The 17,928-nt window shown below is 34.0% G+C and overlaps 2 protein-coding genes across 2 annotated transcripts in view; both read right to left on the reverse strand.

The window, feature by feature from the left end:
- Positions 1-17,928, reverse strand: part of LOC114661422 (uncharacterized) — a 251,958-nt gene that overhangs the window by 200,518 nt on the left and 33,512 nt on the right. The window lies entirely within an intron of this gene.
- LOC114661228 (uncharacterized) overlaps positions 1-17,928 on the reverse strand; it is a 54,948-nt gene that overhangs the window by 31,716 nt on the left and 5,304 nt on the right. Inside the window, exons 9-15 of the mRNA XM_051933962.1 lie at positions 10,576-10,694; positions 9,281-9,436; positions 8,654-8,865; positions 7,521-7,606; positions 2,929-3,059; positions 2,043-2,186; positions 327-511 (exon numbers count right to left, since the gene is read on the reverse strand). Of these exons, the coding sequence (XP_051789922.1) occupies positions 327-511; positions 2,043-2,186; positions 2,929-3,059; positions 7,521-7,606; positions 8,654-8,865; positions 9,281-9,436; positions 10,576-10,694 (1,033 nt within the window). The remainder of the gene's footprint in view (positions 1-326; positions 512-2,042; positions 2,187-2,928; positions 3,060-7,520; positions 7,607-8,653; positions 8,866-9,280; positions 9,437-10,575; positions 10,695-17,928) is intronic.

Here is a 17,928-nt window from a genome sequence, read left to right on the forward strand (position 1 = left end):
AAAACCAATGGGAGCTACTACAGACATGCAGTTCAGTGCTGAAATCTGCATTGTATAAAAATTGCGTGCACTGGTCAGGAGTTTTATAGTAGGTTATACTGCAGCTCCTGTTACTTAAATCAATACTTAACAAAAAGTTTAAAAGAAAATTTTAGTGACAGAAGTCCAGATTGACCTTTGATCTCTGAAAGAGTAATCAGTTAGACAGCCCCGGAGGCCAAAGAAAATTTGATTGTAAATAATAGTGCATAAAATTAGCTATTGTTCCATTAAAATTACAAATGGCTTTTTCATTGATTTTTCTCTCTTTTCTGTATACTTCTTACATTTTACTAAATGCAGGGCATGTGGCATTCAGTGTGGCGTTAAAGATGTTCAAATTAAGGAATCCAATATAGGAGTTTAATCTTGTCCCAAACCAGAGATTCAGGTCACTCTGTTTGTTTGTGAGAATGGCAGTAGGCCAGGCAGCAGTCAGAATAGCAGTTTTGATATTGTTCGGTAAGTTGGCCTATTTAAGAAAAAAAAAAAAATAGTTAGAATTGGTATAAAATATAATGGCACAGAGACTGTATCAATGTATTTAAGTAGACTAATTCAGTTTGGTTTTGCATTGATTTCTGTAGCGTATCTGGACAAGTTGGATGTATTCAGGTAACAGTAGCAGCATATATCCAAAGAAAACTGAACAGAATCTGATATTTAGAAACCATCAGTGAAACTGTTTAGTGGTCTCATTGTAGCGGACTTGTATGGGCACTGTTTAATAGTCTCAAATTCTCAGTTTAAATCAGATGAAAGTACAGTATTGTACTTTTGATACCATGTTGCATTGTAACTGAAGATAATAAACATTCTATAATATATATGGACTTTTGATTCTCATCTGTGACCCTAGGAAAAAGTGTCAATAATTAAACTAAAAGATTTACTTAATATACAAAAGGACTGTGAATTAGGTTAGAGGAGAAGCCCTGGTGAGGGTTCGCTAGCTTTGCATTTTGGGAACTCCAGTTTATTTTTAATCCTGACATTCATTATGTTTTAAAAAACTGTTTCCCAAAGTTGGCATTTAAAATGCAATTTACTGAACAATATGTAACATAAGAATAAGAAAAATCATAAGAATAAAAAGAGTATTTGCAGTCTGTCTGTTTTTGTCTGTATGTCTGTTTTTGCCAAGCTTTGTTTTTAAAAATAAGTTTAAATACTTCACATTATAATTGAGACTTAACAAACAATAAATGCCAGTGCAAATAACAGTTTGTCCTAAAGAGTTACTGCTAATTCGCATCCATTTTGTCTCGTGTGCTGATCACCAAGTGGATAATCTAACAATTGACACTGTGAAAGAAAAGAGGAATTTGCTTCTTACAACATTTGTTACTAAGAACAGTTTTTGGTAATCTTTAACTCTAAAAGAAATGTAAAATAAACGCGGAATTTCTATTCTGGCATATTACATGTAAAAGCAATAAATTAACTTATTCTTCAATTAAACTGGAAGTCCAGCCACCTAGTTAAATAAAAACAAAACAAACAAAAAAAAAAAGCAGAAGATACAGTGGTATTCTGTGTTCAAGTTTGGGAGCACTGTTAGCAGCAAAAGACTAGTTGCATTTCAGCAAAAAAGTTACAATGAAATTGGTTATTGTAAGAGAGATCCACTAGAGGGTACTATTTACATATAGTTGTCTGTTCCTGCTGCCAGTCAGATGAACCTACTCTTGAAGATTCCAAAAATTTTCAAACATTGATATATAGAACAAGCATCTTTTTGATTTCAAAGAAGAAATAAAAATGAATTGATAGGTATTGAGTGTGCTTTTTGCAGAACGTCTTCTCCTTGGTATTGTATTTTTGACATTTTTGGTATTTTTATTGTAAATATTCATACAATCCTTTTATTCATGATTAAAGCTCAAAACAGGTCTCACTTCCTTTTGTACTTCTGTAATGTACTTGGTCATCTAATCCTTGGATGTTACATTTTATTTGAAAAGTTAACTCTTTGTGAAAAGTAATAATTGTGGTGGTCTCACCTGTGATGTTGCATTGTTAAAATTATCAATAAATGTTGCTAGATTTGTGTAGTTCAAAATCTTGAGGAACAGGCTTGTGTCATCAATTACTCCTGGGACACTGAGAAATATACTTAGTTGAGCAGGTGGTATAGTGTTCATCAGCTGTTAAAGACATCAAAAAATCAGTGTAACAGTTGAAAGCAAATTTTAAATGCTAGTAAAAATGACAAAAAGTAGTATTATTAATCAGCATATGTTACACAATGAGGGAAGTGTCACTTTAGAACTCTACATGGATGTTAAAGCGTAGTACAGTACAGTATACCAGATTTCCTAACTAAATCATAAATTATCAAAAGTCACAAATCATATATTAATCAGGAAATATTGTTTCCATTGATTTTGAAACGTGCACAATTGATATTATGCAAGGCTCCCTGATGTGAAAAACGCTTTTACAAAATGTAAATTTGACAGAGTAACTAGACAGAGAAGACTCTTTTAGTATCTGAACTTTGTAGTTGTATACAATAGTGCTTGCTCCATGTAAAAGTCAGTGTTCTTACAGTCAACAAACTAGCATGCAGCTTGTGAACTAGCCTAACAGTACCTTAAGATACCAGTACAAACCTATTAATAATACAATTGGTAATTCAACTATTAAAAAACATAATGAAATGATCATTTTATGGTGTAGATTAAAAGTGACATTTTTCATTTTTTATACATATAATGGCCAATAGCAGAGTGTTTTTTGCTACATTAATTATTGTTTTTTATATTGTTTTCTGTTCTTTGCCGGAATTGGTACTGCTTTGTCACTTCTTCTGTTTATAATTACATTTTCATATAATGCAACAAAAAAGGAAATTACTTGTAGGAGAATGAAAGAATTTGTGATTACCTGGGGCAACTGTGATGGTGGAATAATTGAAAAGAAACCTGACAAAGTCAGGAAGGTATTGAAATTGCCCAAAGTGTTATTTAGATACACAAGAAAGTTGCCACCTTTGTAGTGAAACAAAGGTGTTGGAACTGGGAAAAAAAGAAAAAAGAAGTAAGAAAGACTGTAAACCTCCGTTTAATACAATTATTTCAGTGCCTACTGATAAGTATATTATGACAGCAATAAATCATTTTTATTTTTCCAGTTTAAATGGAAAGTTGCAGTATATATTTAATAAAATAAAACTATAAACGATATAAATAGAAAATAATATACATTATTATTAAACAAAGACCAGGTTGAGCAGCTCATCAAATATTTTTGTTTATGTGATATAATTTTCCTGCTTGGTATTAAAATGCAATTTATTGTATGATAACTTTAAAATGATAACTTCATGTATTTTAAAATATGAGTCATTGTTCCTGTCTGCCTATGGGGTATATATTGTTTTGTGCCATAAAACAAAAATGGTTATCTAAAATATTTATTTCAGCAAAACTAAGTCAAAAAAGAAAATGCTTCTTTTATTATGAGAAATTTATTATGTTATCTAAGACATGTATTTAATAGTAACATAAACCTGCTATACAAAAGAACATTTATTGTTATAAGTCTTTAACTACCGTATCCAATGTATGAACATACAGTATATCTGTAAACATCAAACATCAGCACCTACCTGTTAGTGAAATCAAGATGTTCTTGTAGATTTCCCTTTGTACTGTAACATTAAGCATATAACTGATGGAGCCCAGCACTTTTTGGCTGAAAATTAAAAGGACAGGGAAATTAATAAATACACTTCTCGATGCACTTACACATATACACATTTCTGTGCAGTATATTCTATACTATATATATATTTTTTTAAAAATAAGAATACTGTTTGAAATACAATGTTTGCTTTTCAAGTTAGTGTGCACAGTACAGGTCAAGAACTCTGAAGAGTAATAGATTTTTTTTTTCAACCTATGCTGTTTAAACGGTGTCCATTAGGGTGGGCTGAAGTCAATGCCTACGAGAAGTTTGCCTGTGCCTTTAGTGTCTGCATGAGATTTCTTAGGACAGTTAATGTTTCCCTGTTTGTTTAAATTGTGAAGGTTAATTTGGCCCAGTGTGTGTGTCTGCACAAGTGCGTCTTGCAATGTACTGACACCCTATCCAGGGTTAATCCCTGCCTTGCATCTGATACTACTGAAATGAAAGCCTTTTCTAGAATACATGAGGTGCTGTTTTGAAATGTATCACTATATATGTTTTAATATGCCCTAGTCCTTGTAGAATTCACTTTGACATATCATAATGGTTCATCATGAGGCAACATGACACAAGCAAATTGTATGTAATTGCGTGTGGACATACTAGAATGGGGTGAGTGAAGAGACAATGCTGCTTTACATAAATAAACAAAACACCATTATCTGAAATATATTGAATATTTGTTGTTTCATACAAAATTCAATATGTCTGTCTGATTGCATCAGATATTAAAATGAGGTTGGTTTAATAGTGTAGAATTGCAATGTTTTCTTTTTCTCTTCAATGTCTTACAATAATGAATGTATGTAATGTAATATAATTTCTATTTGTATACAGTATCTATACAAATATCAGACATCATACACCATTAAGAACAACTAATCAATATATTATCTTCCACAAGCCTTTTATTTTCTGAAATTGTTTCTTGCTTCATAACTTTTTAAAAGCATAAGTTCACTGCATTAGACTAAAATTCTGTCCAGGGTTGGCCTCAAAGAGATTTTTTTTTAACAAATAGATCTCTAAATTCAATAAGTAAAATATGTTCTTACAGTGCCTGGGATGCCTGATAAGACAGGTTGAAGGCTGGATTAAAGAGAAGAGACACCTGGCTTTGTGATAGAGCAGGTAGCAATGGTGAAAGCCTTTGATTGATCCACAACAGAAAATTTGTCATATTTAGTTGTGTGGGAGCATTGAAGACTTTAGTGAGAACCACTTGTAGCAAGTCTGTCTTTATAACCATTGAAAAATCACTGTAGGCCTGTCAAACAAACAAGTGAAATATTTATAATCTAACATGTAACTGGTCATTGTAACATTTTTTTTTTCAGGAACAACAAAAATGTGGCTGATATCGAATTTTTATTACATATAGAGTGCAGATTTAAAACTTAATTCAAGATTTATTACAACTACAATGTTTTCACCATTTCAAAATGACTGCAATTATTTTGTACCATTCCTAATAGCCCCATGGCAAATGTTTAGAGAGATCCAGTTGATCAAAAGATTAATTTAGAAGACATTAATGTAATACAGACTTGTTGAATATCAGAACTCAAAAGCCCTTAAACAGATTACTCATAAATCCTTTCACATATTCAAATTTTCTGTTTTTGTTTTATTTAAACGTAATCTTCAATTAAACTGGAAGTCCAGCCACCTAGTTAAATAAAAACAAAACAAAACCAAAAAAAAAGCAGAAGATACAGTGGTATTCTGTGTTCAAGTTTGGGAGCACTGTTAGCAGCAAAAGACTAGTTGCATTTCAGCAAAAAAGTTACAATGAAATTGGTTATTGTAAGAGAGATCCACTAGAGGGTACTATTTACATATAGTTGTCCGTTCCTGCTGCCAGTCAGATGAACCTACTCTTGAAGATTTCAAAAATTTCCAAACATTGATATATAGAACAAGCATCTTTTTGATTTAAAAGAAGAAATAAAAATGAATTGATAGGTATTGAATGTGCTTTTTGCAGAACGTCTTCTCCTTGGTATTGTATTTTTGACATTTTGGTATTTTTATTGTAAATGTTCATACAATGATTTTATTCATGATTAAAGCTCAAAACAGGTCTCACTTCCTTTTGCACTTAATTAATGTACTTGGTCATCTAATCCTTGTATGTTACATTTTATTTGAAAAGTTAATTCTTGGTGAAAAGTAATAATTGTGGTGGTCTCACCTGTGATGTTACATTGTTAAAATTATCAATAAATGTTGCTAGATTTGTGTAGTTCAAAATCTTGAGGAACAGGCTTGTGTCATCAATTACTCCTGGGACACTGAGAAATATACTTAGTTGAGCAGGTGGTATAGTGTTCATCAGCTGTTAAAGACATTCAAAAAATCAGTGTAACAGTTGAAAGCAAATTTTAAATGCTAGTAAAAATGACAAAAAGTAGTATTATTAATCAGCATATGTTACACAATGAGGGAAGTGTCACTTTAGAACTCTACATGGATGTTAAAGCGTAGTACAGTACCGTATACCAGATTTCCTAACTAAATCATAAATTATCAAAAGTCACAAATCATATATTAATCAGGAAATATTGTTTCCATTGATTTTGAAACATGCACAATTGATATTATGCAAGGCTCCCTGATGTGAAAAACGCTTTTACAAAATGTAAATTTGACAGAGTAACTAGACAGAGAAGACTCTTTTAGTATCTGAACTTTGTAGATGTATACAATAGTGCTTGCTCCATGTAAAAGTCAGTGTTCTTGCAGTCAACAAACTAGCATGCAGCTTGTGAACTAGCCTAACAGTACCTTAAGATACCAGTACAAACCTATTAATAATACAATTGGTAATTCAACTATTAAAAAACATAATGAAATGATCATTTTATGGTGTAGATTAAAAGTGACATTTTTTATACATATAATGGCCAATAGCAGAGTGTTTTTTGCTACATTAATTATTGTTTTTTATATTGTTTTCTGTTCTTTGCCAGAATTGGTACTGCTTTGTCACTTCTTCTGTTTATAATTACATTTTCATACAATGCAACAAAAAAGGAAATTACTTTTAGGAGAATGAAAGAATTTGTGATTACCTGGGGTAACTGTGATGGTGGAATAATTGAAAAGAAACCTGACAAAGTCAGGAAGGTATTGAAATTGCCCAAAGTGTTATTTAGATACACAAGAAAGTTGCCACCTTTGTAGCGACACAAAGGTGTTGGAACTGGGAAAAAAAGAAAAAAAAAGTAAGAAAGACTGTAAACCTCCGTTTAATACAATTATTTCAGTGCCTACTGATAAGTATATTATGACAGCAATAAATCATTTTTATTTTTCCAGTTTAAATGGAAAGTTGCAGTATATATTTAATAAAATAAAACTATAAATGATATACATAGAAAATACTATACATTATTATTAAACAAAGACCAGGTTGAGCAGCTCATCAAATATTTTTGTTTATGTGATATAATTTTCCTGCTTGGTATTAAAATGCAATTTATTGTATGATAAATTTAAAATGATAACTACATGTATTTTAAAATATGAGTCATTGTTCCTGTCTGCCTATGGGGTATATATTGTTTTGTGCCATAAAACAAAAATGGTTATCTAAAATATTTATTTCAGCAAAACTAAGTCAAAAAAGAAAATGCTTCTTTTATTATGAGAAATTTATTATGTTATCTTATTAGACATGTATTTAATAGTAACATAAACCTGCTATACAAAAGAACATTTATTAACTACCGTATCCAATGTTTGAACATATAGTATATCTGTAAACATCAAACATCAGCACCTACCTGTTAGTGAAATCAAGATGTTCTTGTAGATTTCCCTTTGTACTGTAACATTAAGCATATAATTGATGGAGCCCAGCACTTTTTGGCTGAAAATTAAAAGGACAGGGTAATTAATAAATACACTTCTAGATGCACTTACACATATACATATTTCTATGCAGTATATTCTATACTATATATATATTTTTTTTAAAATAAGAATACTGTTTGAAATACAATGTTTGCTTTTCAAGTTAGTGTGCACAGTACAGGTCAAGAACTCTGAAGAGTAATACATTTTTTTTTCAACTTATGCTGTTTAAACGGTGTCCATTAGGGTGGTCTGAAGTCGATGCCTACGAGAAGTTTGCCTGTGCCTTTAGTGTCTGCATGAGATTTCTTAGGACAGTTAATGTTTCCCTGTTTGGTTAAATTGTGACGGTTAATTTGGCCCAGTGTGTGTGTCTGCACAAGTGCATCTTGCAATGTACTGACACCCTATCCAGGGTTAATCCCTGTCTTGCATCTGATACTACTGAAATGAAAGCCTTTTCTAGAATACATGAGGTGCTGTTTTGAAATGTATCACTATATATGTTTTAATATGCCCTAGTCCTTGTAGAATTCACTTTGACATATCATAATGGTTCATCATGAGGCAACATGACACAAGTAAATTGTATGTAATTGCGTGTGGACATACTAGAATGGGGTGAGTGAAGAGACAATGCTGCTTTACATAAATAAACAAAACACCATTATCTGAAATATGTTGAATATTTGTTGTTTCATACAAAATTCAATATGTCCGTCTGATTGCATCAGATATTAAAATGAGGTTGGTTTAATAGTGTAGAATTGCTATGTTTTCTTTTTCTCTTCAATGTCTTACAATAATGAATGTATGTAATGTAATATAATTTCAATTTGTATACAGTATCTATACAAATATCAGACATCATACACCATTAAGAACAACTAATCAATATATTATCTTCCACAAGCCTTTTATTTTCTGAAATTGTTTCTTGCTTCATAACTTTTTAAAAGCATAAGTTCACTGCATTAGACTAAAATTCTGTCCAGGGTTGGCCTCAAAGAGATTTTTTTTAACAAATAGATCTCTAAATTCAATAAGTAAAATATGTTCTTACAGTGCCTGGGATGCCTGATAAGACAGGTTGAAGGCTGGATTAAAGAGAAGAGACACCTGGCTTTGTGATAGAGCAGGTAGCAATGGTGAAAGCCTTTGTTTGATCCACAACAGAAAATTTGTCATATTTAGTTGTGTGGGAGCATTGAAGACTTTAGTGAGAACCACTTGTAGCAAGTCTGTCTTTATAACCATTGAAAAATCACTGTAGGCCTGTCAAACAAACAAGTGAAATATTTATAATCTAACATGTAACTGGTCATTGTAACATTTTTTTTTCAAGAACAACAAAAATGTGGCTGATATCGAATTTTTATTACATATAGAGTGCAGATTTAAAACTTAATTCAAAATTTATTACAACTACAATGTTTTCACCATTTCAAAATGACTGCAATTATTTTGTACCATTCCTAATAGCCCCATGGCAAATGTTTAGAGAGATCCAGTTGATCAAAAGATTAATTTAGAAGACATTAATGTAATACAGACTTGTTGAATATCAGAACTCAAAAGCTCTTAAACAGATTACTCATAGACCCTTTCACATTTTCAAACTTTCTGTTTTTGTTTTATTTTAAGAATGCTGCTTCTCTAAGCTATTTAAGTACTGTAGCACACACTGTACCTGAACAGCGGGAGAGAAGACATCAAAGAATTGGCCAAAACTGGAAACATTTATGAATGACATTACATTGTTGACATCTTCAGAGCTCTTCAGAGCTCCAGGAATTGCGGAAAACTGAGCAAGCTGTGTCACAGTCATGAGGTCTAGAGCATCAAACTAAGCAGAAAAATAAAATCACTTAAAATGACCTAATATATAATAGACATTTTTGTAAAAATTGTGCTTAACAGTATTGGGTGGAAAATATAGTATATTAAGTATAGGACATTTCATTCACAGGATAAAATACAAATATATTTAACTAAACCCATCCACAATTGAAAGCCATGGTCAGTTTCAAGAAGCAATATCGGCAATGGCCAGTTAATCTTTTACACTATGTAAATCTTGAACAGTGTTTTGTATGAAACAGTATGAAGAATATCGTTCATAAAGAAATCTTTTTTGGTGCTATGAGGTTAAAAAAAGAATTGGCTGGCATTTTGCACTAGCAGATATTCCAGACCTACTGTTTCATAACATCATATTTCTTTTTGCCTGGAGAGCTGGGGTATGGCAGCTAACCACTGCTTTTGTACATAAAATGTTATAAACTGAAATTTTCCTTTTCTTGTTACTGTCAATTCTCTAATAGCAGCCAACACATTTAGGAACCTGCTGTGTTCAAGCAAACTACAAATTTGATGTTAAAGATTTCAGTCATTATGACTGGACAATTTCTAGAATGTTAACTCTATAGAAAAAAAAAACATTTTCAAGAAAAAATATATTGCATAAAATTAAATTTTCTGTACATCTTAACACTAAAAGAGTGCTACTGGGGCAGGGTCCTCTTATTTCTACTGTACAGCCTTTGATTATTTGTGTCCCTTTTGTGCTTTAAGGAGCGAGTACTAGTACACAGGAGTAACAATATTTACTGCAGTACTGCTGAAATCAATATGTAAGGGAGGGTTTCTTCTTCATCATTGACCTCCCCTATATGGAAGTACGCTTATACTCTCAGTCACCCCCCATCCCAACAGTACTTATTTGCAAAGATTCTGAGCACCTTAATATTTAAGAAACACTTGTGATAAAATGTATGGGAAAAATTAAGTTGACTGATATTTTATTTATAAAATGTAATCATTAATTTTATTCTGCATTGTTCCTGCTGACATAATTTAAATACCATTATACACTGTGTTTTGATTTAAGCAAGACATTTAAAATTTTTAAATAAAAATATGGATGTTATTGTTAATGTCCCACAATAGTATTGAATTTTGTTACTAGCTTTCTTTGAAACTCACCGCAGTGAAATTATTATTCAGGTCAGTAAAATCCATGTATGAAGCGAAGATGCTGAAATTACCAAAATTTCTGATAAGCCAAACTCTGTTGTTTAAAGGCTGACTCACACAAGAGGACCCTGTGGGGAGAAAAAAAAAACAAACTAAAGATGATCTGCATTATTCAGAGATTTCTAAATGATATTTGTTTATCTCAATATAATAACACAATGGTATAAATATTAATGTTGACCTGGCTAATAATTAATACAACCACTAACAGGAAAAGTGTGGTATTTATTTAACAGTCATGTCTTTTTCAAACTTCTGGATCTATTCCTCTTATCTTAAAAATAGGAGAGGTTTAAATGTGGTTGTCAGTATGCAAAATGAAGCTGTACTTTTTTAAATCACTCAAATATGTAAGGATTGCTAGATATCTTATTATTCTAACCTGTTTGCCATTTAATTTGAAAGCAATCTGAATTTACTCGGTGAATTTTACTATATTTCTCATAAGAGAAAGAGAGAGAAGTTAGGAACATGCACTGATATAGCTAATCCAAAAATTGACTGTTATCATGAGAAGTCCATATCTCACCAATGCGCAATATGAATTTGTGTGCTTAAATAGTTGTCCCTCTAAAACAAAAGATAAACAAATTACAAAACGCTTAATGGAAACTGTAATAGCAACATTGCTTGCCATTCCTCTTTACTTATCTTTGTCAAAATATTGTCAAACAATTCTGAAGCTTTACAAAATACTACTGTCTACTACATGGTAATTTTTAAAATATACCTATTATTCTCCATGTGAAGAAATACTGTATCTGTTATTATCGCTGCAGAAATCATTTTAAAGTAGCAGTTGTCATCCATTACAGTAATACCCTTTATAGTTTTAAACATTTATGTAAAGTCACTTGTGTTTGCTTAAACTGAAAAAGTTCAACTACTTCAGTCCTTTTCTCACAACTCATAGTCCTGGAATCTTTTTAGTAGATTTTTCCCCTGGACCTTCTTTAATGCATTGTGTAATTTTTGTAATGTGGCAACCATTACTTATTCTAAGTAAGCCCTCACAGATTTTTTTCTACACCTTAAAGGTAACCATCCTTGACTTGTACTTGACACAGAGCGCTATGTAACCTAACATCCCATTAATTTTATTAATCTTTTCTGTTAGATTGTGGACAATGAGAAGTCCACTTGGGTTTACCTTTCCATGCATTTTAAAGTTTCAGACCCCGTATTGGGTCATTACATAGTTAGTGATGTCTTACAGGTTTAAATAAAGAAAAATTATGTATTGGAAAGAATCAAGAGGTGATTTAATGATAACGGTCCAAAGTAGATCTGAACAGGTGCCTGAGTTGTTGAAGGAGCCAGTCATTCCTGCAGTTCCCCTGGTTTTCATGCCAAACAGTCTGAATAACTATAGCCCAGTAGTCCTAACCACCATGCAAACAGTAGTGTAGAAAAGGCACAGCTTTTTATATCATATACAGTAATAGTTACTATTTTTGATAAACCTGGTTCCTTTCTCAGAGCACTATTTTTGGAGTTTTCTTCCACACGTAATAGTATCCAGCCTCACATATATTGATTGAGCAATATTAATGTAGTTTAAATCCATATACTGTATTATATTATGGATTCACGTCAGATAATTACCTAGCCGTTCTATGATGGTTTTGGTGACACGGCCCCCTCTGGTCACCCTAATACTGGACTCTCTTGTACATTTCCTCAAGCATTGGCCCCTTCCAGCTCATGTCCTCAAGCCATGACCTCTGTAGCCAGCTCTTCCATCATGAATCTGACCTGCTACCAATCATGATATCATTTTGTATACCTTTGTTTCTCATCATATGGCCAAAGTGCCTAATTTTCCATGGCAAATCATTTAATTAAATGTTTCTTGATGACTGAGCATTTGTAATAGCCTGTTCATTGGGCATCTTTACTGTTGATGTTATTTGTAATAGACAGCTGTAACATTGAATAGCAAAGATTACTATTTTCAGCTCCATAGACTTTTCAGAGTCTATCCTTCACATTCATATGATGCTATAGTCCAACTAAGGCCTTCAATAACAATACTTTTGTGGACAAGGTAAGTTCACCTAGTTTAATGTTATCTGCAGATTTGCAAATCAACTACATTTTTATCTAGATACAGTAATCCTTCACTTATTGCGGGAGATAGGTTCCAAGGCCGACCGCGATAACTGAATTTCCGCGAAGTAGGGACACCATATTTATTTAATTATTTAACGTGTATTTGGACGTTTTTAAACCCTCCCTGTATTGTTTACAACCCACCCTTTACTCTATTAATAACAGGGACAACTGCTAAGCAATATGAAATCGGTAGATAAGTTTACACTTACTGTATAGCGAAGTACACGTAGCTATATATGACGTGATGATGGTGATGAATATGCTGCGCAGTAAAAATGATGACGATGAAGGTGATGATCCCCTGAATGCAGTAGCAAGAGCACGTTAATGCTGAATGAGTGAGATGAGACTTCCTGGTTAATGCAGCACTCCGTCGCTGAGCCAATCAGCAGCACACAGGAACTTAACTGCGTGCTCTGATTGGGTAGCTTCTCAGCCATCCGTCAATAGCATCTCTTGTATGAAATCAACTGGGCAAACCAACTGAGGAAGCAAGTACCATTGTCCGCAGAAACCCGCGAAGCAGCGTTATATATTTAGATATGCTTACATATAAAATCCACATAGTCGTGAAACCGCGTAAAGTGAACCGCGAAGTAGCGAGGGATTACTGTATTTTATATAAAGTAAAAAGAGTAATGGCCCAAGCTGTAATCCCTGAGAGACCCCACTTTTAACATAACGTAATTCTGAAAAGGTTCCTTGCACCATAGCCTAGTGTTTTCTGTGCTTCAGCCAGATTTGCACTCTAAGGTACACAGCACCTTGAATTCTACATTCTTGTTGTTCATTCATTAGTGTCCCTTACAATATCTTATGAGACACTTTTAAGAAAAGAAAAATTGTATGTTGCTTCTTAATAAAAATTCTAGGCTAGGCTATTACTGAAATAAAGTCTCACCCTTCTAAACTCACTATAATAAGCCTACACTTAAGTGTTGCACAACCTTGTCTTTTGCAATTGCTTACAATCATTTTCCTGTAGTACATGTTAAACTAATTGATAGTTAATATGATTAGCCTGACCCCCATTTTCATATAATGGGACAGTGGTTGTTAGCTTCTAGTGTTAGGAATTTCCACAGTATGTAACGGTTTTTGAAGGTTAAATGTTAAACATTTATGTCTGTAATCATTAGCTTCCAGCTTTGGGATAAAGTCATCTAGGCCCAGGTATTTATTTGAATTAATGTTTTTTAACTTGAGTTCTATTATCTCTAAAACCTTTAGCTTTTAAGTAGGTTGGGAAGGTTTCTACCTTCCACAGTTGCAGATTTTAAGAAAATTACATTATGGATTTGTAACATTAGCTGATTTCTTTTTTGTACAGTGTGACCACCAGGGGGTGCACAGCTCCCCAAAGACAAGTCCAGCATGCAACACACGTTTATCAAGAGGGGGAAATGTTTTTCCCTCGTTTCCCACCACTCCAGCACAGTACCAACAAGCACCAAATACAGCGTGCCTTTCTTCTTCTTGTCTCTTCTCTCCTGCCTCCAATCCTCCCTCAGCAAGCTTTGTCCACATCCTCCCATGCGAACTCCCTGAATGGAGTGAGGAAGTCCCTTTTATAGAGCACCAGGAAGTGCTCCAGGTGTTCCTTAATCTCCACCTGATCACACTTCTGAATGTGGCGGCAGTTCTACTACCTGGCGGTGGCCACAGACCCTGGTAGTGTTGACCTTCCATGCTCCAATCCTGTGGTACAATACCAAGCCAGGGGGGCTGCCCTCTGTTGTCTCAGGGTGGGTATTGCCCCGTGCAAGCTCCTTCCCCCAGTTCTTCCCTTAAGAAGGCGTCCCGGCTGTCCATCACAACAATTTATCTTTCCTTATCTTAATACACTTGCCATATTCTTTGAGAGTTTTGTTACAGCAAAAATGTTTAAAAGACTAATTAGGGTTACCTTTTGCATTTTCTACAACATATTTGTAATTTCCCTTTGGCTTTAGGTGCAAATAAACCCTTTAGTTACAGCTTGAATTACATGATTTATATGATTTATATAGCTGGTTTTCTTCTTGATTTTTTTCTTAACTGTTAACTCATCTAAGTAATTCTTTTAAATATGCTATTTATTTAAAGTTTTTTAAATTAATAAAAATATATATTAGGATGGGCGGCATGGTGGTGCAGTGGGTTGCGCTGCTGCCTCACAGTTAGGAGACCCAGGTTCACTTCCCGGGTCCTCCCTGCGTGGAGTTTGCATGTTCTCCCCTTGTCTGCGTGGGTTTCCTCCAGGTACTCCGGTTTCCTCCCACAGTCCAAAGACATGCACATTAGGTGCATTGGCGATTCTAAATTGTCCGTAGTGTGTGCTGCTTGTGTGCGTGTGTGCCCTGCGGTGGGCTGGCGCCCTGCCCAGGGTTTGTTCCCTGCCTTGCGCCCTGTGTTGGCTGGGATTGGCTCAAGCAGACCCCTGTGACCCTGTAGTTAGGATATAACAGTTTGGATAATGGATGGATGGATATATTAGGACATTAGAAAAATTTTGATGAGATTAGGCCATTTAGTCCTGTAAACTTTGCCAATCCAATCCATCTAATTTCTCCAAAATAACACAAGGTTGAGTTTTGAAGGTCCCTAAAGTCCTACCCTTTACCAAAATTGTTTCTCAGATATTCTGTTTGAAAAACAAAAACAAACAAAAAAAACTGTCTAATGTTTGTGCGAAATTTACTCCTGCTGCCATGTTCCTGTTGAAGAACTGATTTTAAAGTAACAGCCTGGATTCACTGTACTAATTCCCTTCAGAACTTTCAAAATTTCAATCATGTTACCTCTTAATCTCAGCCGGCTTTAACTGAAATATTTAACTCTTTGAATCTTTCCTCCGAGCTCATACCCTGCAGGCCTGGAATCAGCCTAGTCACTCTTCTCTGAACATACTACGGTGCTCCTATGACTATTTGTATCCTGTAGACCAAAACTGTGCACAGTACTCCAAGTGAGACCTCAGTAGTTTATTATATAGTTTAAGCATAACCGCCCTAAACTTGTACTCTGTACATCGTGCTATATAATCTAACATTTTATTTCTCTGCTTAGTGGCTTAATATTTGCCATCTTTCAGTCCTTAGAAATTTCCAGTGTTAGCAGTGACTTTTAAAAAAATATGCTTACTCACTGACCTTCCAATTGACACTATGACAATTGTTATCAGGTCCTGGTGATTTGCTTGATTTTAGCCTTTCTAACCCTAGTTTTTTGCCAGTGAACTAAACAGAAAGAGAAACTGGAAACCAGGAAATGAAAAAAGATGTGGTCAGAAATCACAAAAGGGTTTGAAACTGTAAGTCAAAGAGATTGTTATATCAGAGGACAAAACATGAACTGAAAACCATAGTCAAGAGGAATAGCAAAATATTGTAACCAGAAACACCAACAAAGACATGCATGTTAGATTTTGTTTTGCTTTGAATATAAAACAGGAATACTGAGCTATCCGTCAAACTGATGTAAGTACAGTGGAACGTCGGTTCACGAACGTCTCGGTACATGTACAAATCGGTCTACGACCAAAAAGTTCGCCAAACTTTTGCCTCAGTTCACGACCACACACTCGGTATATGAACAAGCCAGTTTCTCTTTCGGTTTGTGCGCGCCGATGATTTCTGCACGTGTTGCATTGTTCTCGGTCAGACGTGCGTGCCTGCATGTGCGTGCGTGCTTTCGCTGTGAACTCTTTGCGCTCTATTTCATTTCCCTTCCGGTTCGTACGTGCCGATTACTGTATTTAAGCACATGTTCAGCCTCTCCCTGTTCATTGTTCTCAGTCAGACATGTGTGATTTACCTGTGAACTCTTTGTGCTATACAGTATTTTGTGTGCTTTTGCAGTTAACCATGGCTTCTAAGCACTGTAACCTCCTCTCCACCCAGTTCCTCCTCACTTCATGCCAGAACTCGACTCTTGCAAGGTTAGTTTTCTTGGTGGTTTATTGTTAGTTTTTGTATTTTTCAAATGTTCATTTTTCGGTTCGTAGCATGAATTGTTGCAATGTTACTTTTCTTGGTTGTTTATTAAGTTACGGATTTTTCAAATGTTCAATTTTTTTCCCTGTGATTGGTTTGTAAGGCTATTAGCGTGAACTCCTGCAATGTTACTTTCTTGGTTGCTTGTGGTTGGTTTTTAAATAAAGTTCGAATTTGTTCAAATGTTTCTTTTTTTCCCCCTGTGCTTAAAACTCATTAAAAAAAAAAAGTGTTTATACAGCGATCGGGTCGTAAGGCTATATAGCGCGAACTCTTGCAATGTTAGTTTTCTCTGTAGTTCAAGGTTTTCTCAGTGTTATTCAATGTTTTTACATTTAGTTTACCATTACTATGTGCATTCTGTGGTGTAATTAACTATATTTGTGCTTAAAAATCTTTAAAAAAATATATTTAAATACAGTTTGTACGGTCTGGAACGGATTAATTGTATTTACATACAATCCTATGGGGGAAATTGCTTCGGTTCATGACCAAATCGGTTTACGACCAGAGTTTTGGAACGAATTATGGTCGTGAACCGAGGTTTCTGATGTCAAATGTCATGTCCTGTCTAATGGCAGCTATGAACTGTGTCCTAGAAACAAAGATCACAAAATGGTGATGTCGATAGAATAAACAAGGTGAAACTCTGAGATGGTACAAAATATAATAATACTGAACAAAACTATAAAAATAATCAATAAATTATGCTAGAAATGTACCATACACCATAAAATAAAATTAAACATTACTACATCCTCACTATAGGCTAGAAAAAAATTGTTAAAGGCAGAGACTCATAACATCTAGCAGCACTTGACTAGAATTTCCAAATTACTAAGTGCCTTCTAATGCCTAAACCTCTTCACAAGTGAAAACCTCAAAAAAATGCAAATTTTAGAGGATTTGCAGTTTCATTCTCTGTATATTTTAATTTGCTCTTACTGTTCTAAAAATACTTCACTGCTTCTTTGGCCATTCATTTGCCAAAATTTTGAAAAATTCTATTTGGGTGGTCATTTTTCATCTTTTCTGCTATCTTTCCCTCTAACTGCCCTTTAAATTTGCTAATATCCTTTTTAACCATAGCTCTCATATGCTCAACAGTTACTGCTTGAATTATGTGTATGGTATGCCTTATACTGCTGTTTTATTTCTTTTCAGCTTCTTTTTAATCTTCATATTTACCCACTACAGAGTTATTTTTTTTACT

Source organism: Erpetoichthys calabaricus, chromosome 11 (genome assembly GCF_900747795.2).
Source record: "Erpetoichthys calabaricus chromosome 11, fErpCal1.3, whole genome shotgun sequence".
Lineage (NCBI taxonomy): Eukaryota > Metazoa > Chordata > Cladistia > Polypteriformes > Polypteridae > Erpetoichthys > Erpetoichthys calabaricus.